The 12,937-nt window shown below is 39.2% G+C and overlaps 1 protein-coding gene across 2 annotated transcripts in view; it reads left to right on the forward strand.

Annotated features, from left to right (window-relative positions):
* The window catches only part of LOC145686678 (NACHT domain- and WD repeat-containing protein 1), a 1,466,154-nt gene that overhangs the window by 1,128,655 nt on the left and 324,562 nt on the right, over nucleotides 1-12,937 (forward strand). For both annotated transcript variants that reach the window (XM_081760197.1, XM_081760198.1), the window contains one exon: nucleotides 8,913-9,106. In XM_081760197.1, coding sequence (XP_081616323.1) covers nucleotides 8,913-9,106 — 194 coding nt within the window. The remainder of the gene's footprint in view (nucleotides 1-8,912; nucleotides 9,107-12,937) is intronic.

The following is a 12,937-nucleotide window of genomic DNA, read 5'->3' on the forward strand; positions in this document are numbered from 1 at the left end:
TATGGATATTAACACAATGGCTTAAAACCGTGTATGAATAGTCTTCCCTGATTTTCAATAGCTGTTGAGTGTATTGTGATTATCTTTCTTTAAATGTGGTGTATAAAAATACTACTAAAGATTCATATTTTGGTTTCTGTGTTCGTCTGTGTCTACATTTTATGGCTGAAATATCCGCTTGTTTTATTTGTTCAACAAGTTACTGTTTTTGTTCCTGAACAATTGGAATAAATTTCAAAAATGCTAATATGTATTTGCATTTGATATTTTGGTTAATAGGACATTAATATTTCATGTATTACAGGTAATTAACTCAAGAATTCTGGAATCAGTGTTCAGAACTGATGAAATGAAATATCTTTGATTTAACGTTTCATGTAATGCCATTCACGTTGAAAGTGATGAGTGATTCATGAAAATGAATCCTTATGAATGTGAACGACTATTGATATGCGTACATATAAAGGTAACCAAGAAAGTTCTGTCGCTTTTTCACCCATTACCTTCGAACATCCATATGTCACCTAATACGTACCTGGAAAATCAAAAATAGTCCCCATCAGCATCGACGACTTTCTGCCAACGTTCTGGAAGGCCATGGATTCCATCGCGGTAGAACTTGGTGGGCCGTGAAGCGAAGAAGTTATCAAAAGCATTTTGCACATCTACTTGGGATTTGAATTGACATCCTCTAAGGTGATTGTCCAAGGAATGGACCAGGTGATAATCGGACGGTGCAATGTCCGAGGAGTATGGCGGATGCAATAGTGTTTCCCATCCAAGGCGTAGAATGGTGTCCCGAGTCATCCTAGCCACGTGGGGCTTAGCGTTATCCTGTAACAGGAGGACCCCTTAACGAATCAGAAGTGCTGACTCTAGAGTTTTTAGTTTTTCTTGAACACGGCTTAATCACTGACAGTACACAGTTGCATTAATGCTCTGACGAGCTGGTAGCAGTTCCCGATGCACGATGCTGCAAGCAAGCCACCAAGCACACAGGAGAACCTTCTCAGGTGTAATGCTAGTTTCGGCTGTTTTGTAACCGGTTCATGGGATGCTAACCAATGATGACAATGCCGTGAAGCTTTATACAGAACCCGCTTCTCATCACATGTCATCAAGAAACACAGGTGTCTGCTCGCGTTGCCTTCTAACCTGGAGTCAAATCATGTGTGATCCATCGACCCAACTTGTAATGTTTCCCAAGTTGATGAAGGTGCTGCCGAATGGTTTCTCCACTCACACTGAATTGTAGTTCCAGTTCCTCACATATCTGGCCACTGTTTGCCTCAATTGTTGCCTAAAGATCTTCATTGTGGACATGTGTTGGCCTTCCGGCAGATGGTGCGTCTTCGAGTGTTTCGTCACCGTTCTTAAACCGCTGTAGTGTCTGTGTAGTCACGATACCCTCACCAAAGGCCTGGCGTATCTTCCGTCCTACTGCAGCGGCGTTTGACCCTTGTTTGAACTCGTACAGCATACACGCTCTTATGACGCTCTGAGGAGGTCCCATGTTCACTCCGTCGTTACGCAACTTCACGGTGTAACTGAACTGCCACAACCAGGTACTATGTTGGATATATCCACACCAACAACTGACCTTCGCCTTATCTCCATTCGCATTCAACTTACGATATAATCGCTAATTGAACAAGACCTCCTCAAAAAGTGACAGAACTTTTTTGGTTACCTTTGTAATTAGTAGATTGAGAATGTGTCCAGGAAGAGAGGAGACTAAAAGAAAATTACGGACACGATGTTGTCAATCACAAACTCGCATGTCCTACGATTGAATAGGTGATCTTTCACACCATAGGTGAGCGCTCTATCAGTGATTTAAAAGTGATGAACAGTGACGTAGCCAAAGGGGAAACCAAGGAACTCGAAATAAACCTTAACTTTTGTTTCAGATTGACATGGTCTGTCCAAAAAATAATGTCACCAAGTCTAGAAGTATGTAAACAAAAATATTTATATACATAATAATACGAATAATAAATAATACCTGTAAATTAAATTTCTTCAAAATATTGTCCTCATGCGTCGATACAATTTTGCCAGCAAGATTTCCAATCTGCAAAGTCATTCTGGAAGACCTGTTGAGGTTCATGCGTTTACAACAATTTTACAAGATGCTTTTATATCATCAATTGTTCTGTAATGGTGTCCTTCCAAGAGAGATTTCAAACGGAGAAACAAGGAGAAGTCTTCGGGAGTCAAGTCGGGACTCAAGAGTGGCCGGGACAACCTTAGCACTTTAGATTTAACCAGGCAAGTGTTCATGACAAGTGTATGCTGCTTCGCGACTTGTACAAGAGACGCAACAAAGGTTTACGAAATCGCCCGTTCTTCACCTCCGAGAGCTCGAAGAAAACTGAGCAAGTATTCGCTCAGTAGTTGACGTACACAACCTCGATTCCGGCGGCTAGAGAGCACTGCAACGTACAGTCGCGCTTTACAATAAAAAGTATGACATCACTTTCAGGACAGACTTTATATATATATATATATATAAATATATATATAAGAGTAAATTATTACTTCAAGACATTACGCTGATTGGCTGACTGTTAGAGGCATATTAGTTTACTTACTAGTCCGACCATATATTGACCAGAAGACATGACAGCCAACTCGAAGTTCAGCACTGTGAGTAATGCAAAAACAGCCCGGTAGCGCGTATTCTCTCGAGCAAATGCAATACAAAGACCTCTCGAACGTTGTGACTGACATGCTCTGGCAATGAACTCAGCCTTTTACATAAATAACCAGAACTCTCGTTATTAGTGCACCGAGAATCCACATGTGTTACATGCAGTTGCACTTCATCCTCAGAAGGTCGGTGTGTGGTCTGCGATAACGGGACTACGTATCGTAGCAGGGGCGTAAATAAGGACCCCGCAAACCCAGCATTGCAGAGGGCTCCCAAATCGTTAAGTGGGACGCAGAAAAGGGGCCCCACTCCACGCTGTTTGCGGGACGGGCTCCAAAGCTCTAGTTATGCCACTGTATCGTACGTCCTCTCTTTGTCAATACAACTGTGGTTGCCATTGTCTATCGAGACTCAATTATGTAACACAGGACTGCAAAAATAAAACAATGGTAAGCTGTTTCGGTTTAGTTAAGTGATTCGTATGTGTTGACGTGCGCTAAATCCAGGAACGACAACCGTTTTGTCCTGGAACATCTGGGTTTCGAACAAACGGTTGGTCATTGTTGAACAAAAATATGAACACAAATATGCGATTTACAGAAACACCATTAACAGCGTAACACAAATTAATGTGCAAAACGCGCACAGACGTGAAGACATAAAAGTAATACCATCCTCAATCAGATTGATTGTGAAATCGTCTTTTTTAAAAGATCAAACTTCGATGGAGGTTGTACTTTTGTAGGTGGCTGCTGGAAGATCCCTAAACAACATCCAGCAGTAGTCTGCCATCATCATAACACCCCAGTTCCCCTGATACCGTCGTTCCATTTTTTTGATATCTTGATGGAAACGCTTCCCCTGTTCTTCACTCACTGCTCTCACATTGTCATGAATGTAGTCGAGTTTGGAGTTAAGAGAATGGATTATTAAGCTCATGGAACAACCAAGTTTGCGGAACGCGTGCAATATTTTTTCCACCATTTCCTTGTACTGTGGATCCTTTCGGTTTTCCAAAAACGTTTTGATGCCCACAGTAAAGACAAACCAAGTCCCTTTTTGAGTTGGACTCATTGAACTGATGAAGTCTTTGTTGGATATGAGTTTTCTAATATCAGAGCCAACAAAAACCCGCGTACTCGAGTACTCGTAGTATTCGAGCAACAAACAGTATAGCTTGAACTACTTACCAACGTTTTACAAATGTAACAAGTAACACTTCCGAAGTTAACACTCCAGTTTTAATAAAATTTGACAGGTAGATACTACAAATAAAATAATCGAATACGTGTCTTTTATTTTCTGCGCAAAAGCCCCACCCAAAATTTTCAAAGTTGACACCCGAAAGACAAGAACAAGTCAAATGAAGTGAATGAAATTGTGCACAGATTTGCAGACGTAAAATGAGGAAGTACGGGTTTCGTATTTTCCTGGAAGAAAAGGTTGGGTGGGGCACGGACCCCTCCAAAACTTTCATCATAAAATATCAAAAGTGCTAGTACCAGTATGTCAGATGCTTGTAAAGGACATGAAGAATTGCAACGAAACTTTGTGTATGAACAATACGCAAAACATAAACAAATACGCTTTTTTATCTTCTGCGAAAACTCGGTTTTAGATGTCAAAAGACCCCATCCAAATTTTCGAAAGTTGAGGTCCGAAAGTCAAGAAAAAGTGAACTGAAGTGAATAAACTGTGCACAGATATTGTAGACATAAAATGAGAAAATAGGTTTTCGTATTTTCCTGCAAAAAACGGTTGGGTGAGGCATAGATCCCTCCAAACCTTTGATCACGTAATATCAAAAGTGCTAGTAACAGTATGTCAGATGTGTCTAAAGGACATGAAGAATTGCAACGAAACTTTGTGTAGGGACAATATGCAAAAAAGTAAATGAATACGGGTTTTTATTTTCTGCGGAAAAACGGTTTTAGGTAGCAAAAGCTTCCACCCAAAATATTAAAAGTTGACGCCCGAAAGGCAAAAAGAAGTTAACCGAAGTGAATGAAATTTTGCACAGATATTGTAGACATAAAACGAGGGAATACGGGTATCGTATTTTTCTAGAAAAAACGGTTGGATGGGGCAGAGACCCTTCCAAACCTTTGAGAACGAAATATCAGAAGTGCTAGTAACAGTAGGTCAGATGTGTGTAAAAGGACATGCAGAATTGGAACGAAACTTTGTACATGAACAATAGGCAAAAAATAAACGAATACGTTTTGTTATTTTCGGGGGAAAATGGCTTTTGGGAGCAAAAGCTCCCGTCCAAAATTTTCTAATTTGACCCCGAGAGCAAGAAGAAGTGGGCCGAAGTGAATGAAATGTGCACAAATATTGTTGAGGTAAGATGAGAAAATACGTGAAAAGAAAAAAAAACTGATGAGTGGACCGAGAAGTTGAGTGGCGGAAATAGTGGACCGAAGCGCATGAAATTCTATGTAGATATTGGATATGTAAAATATGGCCTTTCGTGTTTCACAAGTGTTTCCATCCGATTTCTTCAGATTTGGCAGATCAACTACAAGCACAAACAGTATAGCATATTTTACAGTATTTCAGGAGGCACCTTTAACCCTTACAATGTTTTTCCGCATAAACAAAAACACGTGTCGATTTATTTCCAGTTTGCTGTTGATGTGCCAATTTTGAAGCAAAACAGATAGGGACACTTGAGAAACACAAAAGGCCTTATTTTGCATACGGGTCTATATAATATCTACACACAATTTCATTTGCTTCGATCCACTTCTTCCTGCACTATTACAATTATATTTACAATTATATTTACGTAATATTTACTATTTTTCGAATGGGGCCTAGGCCCCAACACCGTTTTTCCGCATAAATTAAAACACGTTTCATTTATTGTTTTGAAAATTGTCCCTACACGAAGTTTCTTTGCAATTCTCCATATTCTTTACGAACTTTTGACGTATGCTTATTTGAAGTTTTGATATTTCGTAACCAACGGTTTAGAAGGTCCGTGCCTCACTCAACCGTTTTTTTCCCAGGAAAATACGAAACCCAATTATCTCATTTTACGTCTACAATATCTGTGCACAACGTCATTCAATTTGGTGCACTTCTTCTTAACCTTTGGGCTTCAAATTTCAAAATTGTGGTGAGGGTTTTTGCCTTCTAAAACCGTTTTTCCACAGAAAATAAAAAGACACGTATTCGTTTATTTTTGGCGTATTGTCCATACACAACGTGTCGTTCCAATTCTTCATGTCCTTCAAGCACTTCTGACATACTATTATTAGCACTTTTGATTTTTCGTGATGGAAGTTATGGAGGGGTCCGTGCCCACCCAACCGTTTTTTTTTAAAGGAAAATACGAAACACGTGTTCTCTCATTTTTTGTGTACAATATGTGTATACAATTTCGTTCACTTCGGTCACTTGTTTCTTTGCCTTTCGGGCGTCAACTTTCAAAATTTTGGGTGGGGTTTTTGCTGCCTAAAACCGTTTTTCAGCAGAAAATAAAAAAACACACGTATTCGTTTATTTCATGTGTAGTATCTACCTGCCAAATTTTATCAAAATCGGGGTGTTATACTTCGGAAGCATTACTTGTAAGATGTAATCTTAATAAATTCGATTTATGAACATATTTATTGTTCTTGGTTTTTCTTTGTAATCTCGTACCCTCATTCATGACTCATTACGGTATGTGTCAGTGATCCCCATACGGACCTATATATATGTATTTTCATGTTTCAGGGAGCACAAATACATTTAATCTTTCATGTTCATTTTTATTTTCGTGTTATGCATTTGTAATTTAGCGATTTCCAGCTACCTGTTTGACCACGTTACATTTCGATTGTGCAAAAACTTGACGTCTTAGGAAGAAACGAGGGCATTTACGACTTCGGTGCACCTAGAAGCGAAAAGGCCAGCTAAACTTATGCAAACAGCTTTTTGGTTGCAGACCTGTGTAATTTATTTTCTTATTAAAACACGATGGGCGAGACTACTGATTGCAGCAAGACGATCTACGTGTCGTACTTCTAATGAAATTATAAAAATGTTACAAGAGCTCTTTGGTGATCTATTAGTTTCCAAAAACTTGTGGTCTACGTTCTCCAAACTTAACATAGCCTGACTTTTTTCTGTGGTCTTGCTTGAAGGAAAAGGTGTACGAAAATAACCCCAGAACGATAGAATAATTGATAAAAACATTGAAACAGAAGTGGAAGCTATTACCAAGTACACCTTTCGGAAAGTTTCACGGAACATGATGAGGCGCGTAAAATTGTGTCTACAAGAATGGGGATCCACTTTGAACACTTATTGTAAAGGCCTTTCTTCCTTTCTTCAAGTCAGTACGGGTTGCCAGGTGCAGGTAAATAATTATGTTTGTTTATATATATATATATTTTGCAAAAAATATTTTTTTAAAATGTGTTTTTTTTTCGGAATACATAAGAAATAGCCTTTACAACTGTCAATGCAATTTTTGTCCCATTCGATAAATATTGATGCGTGCTAAACATTTACATTAAGAATCACCCCGATTATTTTTTTTCTGTTCTTCACAATTGATTATAAGCAATTTGCAATTTTCTATTACACCTCTGATCATTTTAATAACTACTAAAATCCAATGTCATTATTTGTCTCATTGTTTTATTCTCAAAATGTCTCCATACACAACGCTAACTTCTGTCACAGAAATCATGTCTCTACCATTCTTACTTCAAATAATATAGTCGATCAAAGTTTGGGTTGCATTTCTTTTGGGGACACTCTGTATAAAATTTAGACCTTCGTGTAAAACTGAGTACTTGGTATTTAAAGATATAAACAACATTTTTTTGCAGTAGACAGAAACGAATATTATATAAAGGAGAAAATACTCTTTTAACGGATCCTATGAAATGGAAGATCTTTAAAGTAGAGTTTGAACTACTACCCGACCTTTGTCTCGGGTAAGTATCCACATTAAGAGTGCGATGTCGTAATAAGTGGGAAGACAGAAGAGGAAAAAAACACTCTTCTCAGTAGAATGAAATGAAATTAAATTTTTGAGTTTTACGTCCCATGCTTATGCCGGCAAGGCTAAAGGGGACGATGAAGATGAATAAAATGGTGGAATGAAGAAAGTGGGAGGAAACGGGAGAACTCCGAGAAAACCCACGCACATGGTGTTTGTCCACCACAAAGTTCACTTAGTGCGGGCTGGGATCTAACCCGGGACCCCAAGCACCAGAGGTGAACGCTCTACCACTTTTTTTAAACTTCCTGACTTATTTTCTACTGCAACCACTTTTCAGGACCACTAGACACGACAGGGACACAAACATAGAAACATCGAGGACAGTTAAAATTCCACCCTTGCTACTACAGAGGGACTCGAACCCCCAATGGGCTTCACCTCACAATCATCAGCCTAACGAATCAGACCACTCGGCTACACCCACCGGCTACCACTGAGCCACCGCTGCCCCTCTCAGTAGAATGTTTCGGCATAAAGTTCATATATTTGAACATTTATTAAACATGATATGTATGATTAGGGATACTATTAACCACTACGGGTAAATTTGGATAAGAGCATAACTAGCAATTCTTCAATTTTTGAGGACAGCAGAAAAACAAACGCCTTTATCCAATTAGCCAACGTATTCACACACTATTTTTGGAGACAGGCGTTCGCAACGGAGCAGTGATATTACCTTGACACCACCTAGACACATACGGACATGCTCAAACTTGCAGAAAATATGTGTATCTCATTTTACCAGAAATAGGTCGATACGCCCTTATCCAAATTAAATAACTAATAATTACGTATGAACTACTACAATCAATTTGCTAACTTCTGATAATAGTTGTATTTTATTCAACGTCAGTAAGCTATTAGTTTCTTCCAAAAATATTAAGAGGATGAAAAATTTTCCCCCAATCCCCCAGGATTTCGCACACTGCTCACTCAATATCAATTACAGCAAGTGCAAAAACATTAAAGTTATTTAGTACAATATCTAGGTCCTATACCCCTTTGTGCAAGATTTCCACTAAACGATATGTGATTCTACTTCATGTGTAAACATGTCGTCCAAACCTAAAATTTTGTAAAAGCGTAACGAGAATCAGTGAAAGAATTATAATTTTTATGGATGCCTTAAAATTTAACTTACATGCAATTTCTTTACTTCTTTAATATTTTTGAGTAAAGTACTTGTACAGGAAAATATTGTAGATAGTATTATAAAGTTAATGCCTGTCATTTGTTGTTAATTGCTTGCAGTGCCTTGTGGGAAACAAGTACCTACCCTGCCCTCTACCAGAGAAGCTGGATGCTGAGGAGTTCGAAGCCCTACATAGGACATCACGCGAGCTAGGGTTGAGAACAGATCTTCTGGAGACGTGGTACAGGCGGGATGAAATATCTACTACACCTGCGTATCTCCTTAAGCAGGCCAAAGAGACTGATTCATCAAGGTTAGTGTTAGTAATTAAAAGGGTACGCATAGATGGGATTTTCAGTTGCATATATAACGTATATTTTCAGGGGCAGTAATATCTTTAAATAACAAATCAGGCACTGAAACGTAGGTTCTTCGGTTTATTAATATACAAACAAATCCCCTCACGTGTCACTGCCTTATATGCTTTGTATTGCGTTTCTTTTATAAAATTCGTCCAAGCTCGAAGTCTCGCATGAAATTGAACACCTTGTATGCGTATATTAATGTATACACCTCGTATGTTTTTCTCACCTTCTAGCTCAAAATGTCAAAAAATGCTAAGCACTTTTTTAAATCACCAAATTTTATCTTCTTAAATCTACCGAATTTTGGAGATTGCAACATCTTGTTACAAATCCCACTTGTTTTTCTTTCCACTTATTTTATTTTTTATGACGCATGTTCGGAAAGTAAGTACTGTTTTCAACAAATAGTAAAACAGGTTTGTTCAAGCCAAATTTCACACTTTAAACTATTTTTCGATATATTTCCTACCAATGTTCAAACATTTGTCATAGGGGGGTAACCAACTTGTCCAAACCTTGATCAAAGAAACATCCCGACAGTGAAAACAACCATACAACAGCGTTTGCGTCGCCATCACATTAACGGTCGGCGGTCGGTAAGAATCTCATCCAAAACAGTTCTCGAAACTTGAGGAAACTCATCTGAAAGCATTGTCATTGTGCACCGTCTATTCTCACTAATTTTTTCAAACATTTTCCTCACCAACTCATCAATTACAACAAAAGACTGTTTACTTCGTGGTTCGTTGTGGACATTTGTCCGCCCTTCATTGAACAGCCTCACCCATTTTCGCACTATTCCATCACTCAATGCATTTTCCCCGTAAGTCTGTACAATTTGACGATTAATTTTGGCTAGCGTAACGTACCCTGGATTCAAAATCAAGATAACAGAAAGAATCTCACAGTCAGTGTCTTCAGAAACTGTTTGAAAACATTGTAAACTATCACAGGGCACAGTACACTCGCCAGAACTCAACCGTACTAGCGTTCCTTGGAGAGGCAATGAACCAGTGAAACTAGCGCAAATGTGTAGAGCGCTGACACTAGCTCTGCAGTGGTGTTCAAACTAGACGGTATTTACTTTCCGCACATGCCTCGTAATTCAAGTATCAAGGAACACTGTGAAACGGATGTCTAATTATTTTAAGTGAAAAGTCAAATACTGAATTTCGTCACTAAATCTATGGGATTCCTAGATATTTAGATCTTTATCCCTTTCGGGACCGTGCGGGTACCAACTACAATCACTAATCTAATCTAATATAAATAAAATAAAGAGTTTGTTTGTGTGTTTGTCAGTTTGTCTGTCTGTCTGTGTGAGGCCTGGTGACCAGACGAGTTAACCGAGAGTTACCAAATTTTGGTCAGGGGTACCTTGGCCCAGGCCCCTTTTTTTTTTCAAATTTCTAACCAGAGGAGTCTCAGGGGAGCGTTTACCGGAACCGGCTTGGGAACCAGACAAATTGGCCGAGAGATACCAAATTTTAGTCACGAATACATTGGTATAAGCTCGAGACCAGAGTTAAACGTTTTGTTTTTTTCAAAATTCGAACCAGGGGGGTCACCGGGGGGTGAGATACCGAGACATATAAAAGTAATCCAAAATGACCGATATTAATGTCAAATCCATAGTTTTCGTGGTCGCTGAAATCAATGGACACTTCCATTAGCAATGACTTGCAAATTATTTACAATTGTATGCGGGCCGGGAGTCAGCCGGGGGGCGGGAGGAATTCGAGACATGTAAAAAATAGCCCAAAATGACCGATATTAGTATCAAATCCATCGTTTTCGCGGTCGCTGAGATCAATGGTGATACTCGCACAGACGTTGAGTTCCAAATACAGCCCCCGTGCGAAGCATGGGTATATTCAACTATAGATATGCTACATTGACTTGATCCCTAGTCTTCCGTTGCAAGCGCTGCTATCGGCTGAAGGAATTCCACTCGCTTTCTCTCGATTAGCAACAGCTGAACCCTTATTGTCTCAACGCGTGGGTGTGTGAGGGTGTGAGCTTTAGTTCGCATTTTTGCCACGGCTCAAGACATTTTGGCAGCATAATAGTGATTATATATTTTGGCGTTACATTTTATTTCATCGGCCGGGAGCGGTTTGCTGCAATTTTGCGGGTTACATGGGTCATACAGATGTGTCAATCCCATACGAGCATGTGTACTTGCTTTGTTCGTGGTTGAAGTTTGGTGGGGATTTATAAAGATGCTAAAACTTTTCCCGTCCCGAAAGGGCTATTATAATACGAGGGTCATTCCATAAATGAAGACTGTAGAAAACAATGTAAGTGCCATAAACAGTAGTTACTGTAATAGTAGGGACAAAAGATGGTAAACTATGCCCAAGCGTCACAAAATAGAAAATATTATTGCTTAGAACCTAACTTAGTATATAACGAAGTGAAGTTATGTATGAAAATCTAAGGCATAAACGTATTTTTTTAAAAATAAAATCAGTGAAACAGTTGCAAGGTGGCACTTACAATGTTTTCTACATTGCTTCAAATAATGCACACTATCACAACATTGCGGAGTAAATAATGAAATCCACGTAAACATTTCGTCAGTTGAAACGTTTCCTGATTCAGCGGGGTGTGTGCTTTTCCACTTTCTAGTGAAATACAGTGTAGCTGTAACAAGTGTTGGAAATGGAGGTGGCAGATGTCTCGGGTAGTGTATCTATGGAAGATCAGAGATCGTACATAAAGACTGAAACTTTATGTGGGAGAAAACCCGCAGAAATTCACAGCACATTACGTGAAGTTTATGTTGAGATAACAGTGGATTGTAGTACAGTTTCTCGTTGGGCTGCTCGTTTCCGAAGTTGTCGTGCGATTATAAAGGATGATGTAAGAACACGAAGCCCGAATTCATCAACTGATGAAAGAAATGTTTAATTTGTAGCAGATGCACTTGAACAAGATCACCGTGTGACATATGATTCCATCTGCGGAACATCACAGAGATTCCATCTGCGTCAGTATACCGAATTCTGACAAATGATTTACAGAAGGGAAAAAAATCTGCTCGATGGGTCTCTAATTTTTTGACTGCTGGACAGAAGCAAACACGTCTGGACAATGCAACAGTGCTGAAACAAAGATTCAACGTTGAAGGTGACGACTTTCTGTGTTGCATTATTGCTATTGTTGAAAACGTGAATCGGACTTTGAGGCAGAGTTAAAATCACAATTAAAGAGTGGAGAGCTCCATCTTGTTCAAGATTTAAAAAGTGTAACCGATCTCAATCAACGGTTAAGCAAATGATTATTTTTTGTTATAATCACCAAGAGGTTATTATAACGGACAGAGTTCCATGTGTAAGAAGTGTCACAGGAGCGTATTATTGCGAATTCCTGCTGAAACTGTGCAGAAAACCCGACGGCAGATTCTCAGGGCGGGTCCACTGATTTATCCACGACAGCGCTTGTCCGCACATCGCTAATGCTGTGCGTACAAAGCTTACGGTTGATAAATGTTCCCTACAGTCCGGACATGAGTTCACCAGACCACAACCTATTCCCAAAGTAGAAATAACGTATGCGTGGGCGTCGGTTCCTATGTCTGGAAGAGTTTCTGCAGCCATTACCCCAACCATTCGATAGCTTCACAAAGATGGTGTCTTCCACAGACTACAGAAGCTACCCGGACGTTGGGATTCCGTCATTACCAAGGAGGAAGATTTTATTGAAGGGCCGTAAAGAGATTCTCTCCAAATATTAAACGTGTAAGTCACAAGAACATTAGTGTACATTATTTATGA

Source organism: Thermobia domestica, chromosome 5 (assembly GCF_964235325.1).
Source record: "Thermobia domestica chromosome 5, izTheDome1.hap1.1, whole genome shotgun sequence".
Classification (NCBI taxonomy): Eukaryota; Metazoa; Arthropoda; class Insecta; order Zygentoma; family Lepismatidae; genus Thermobia; species Thermobia domestica.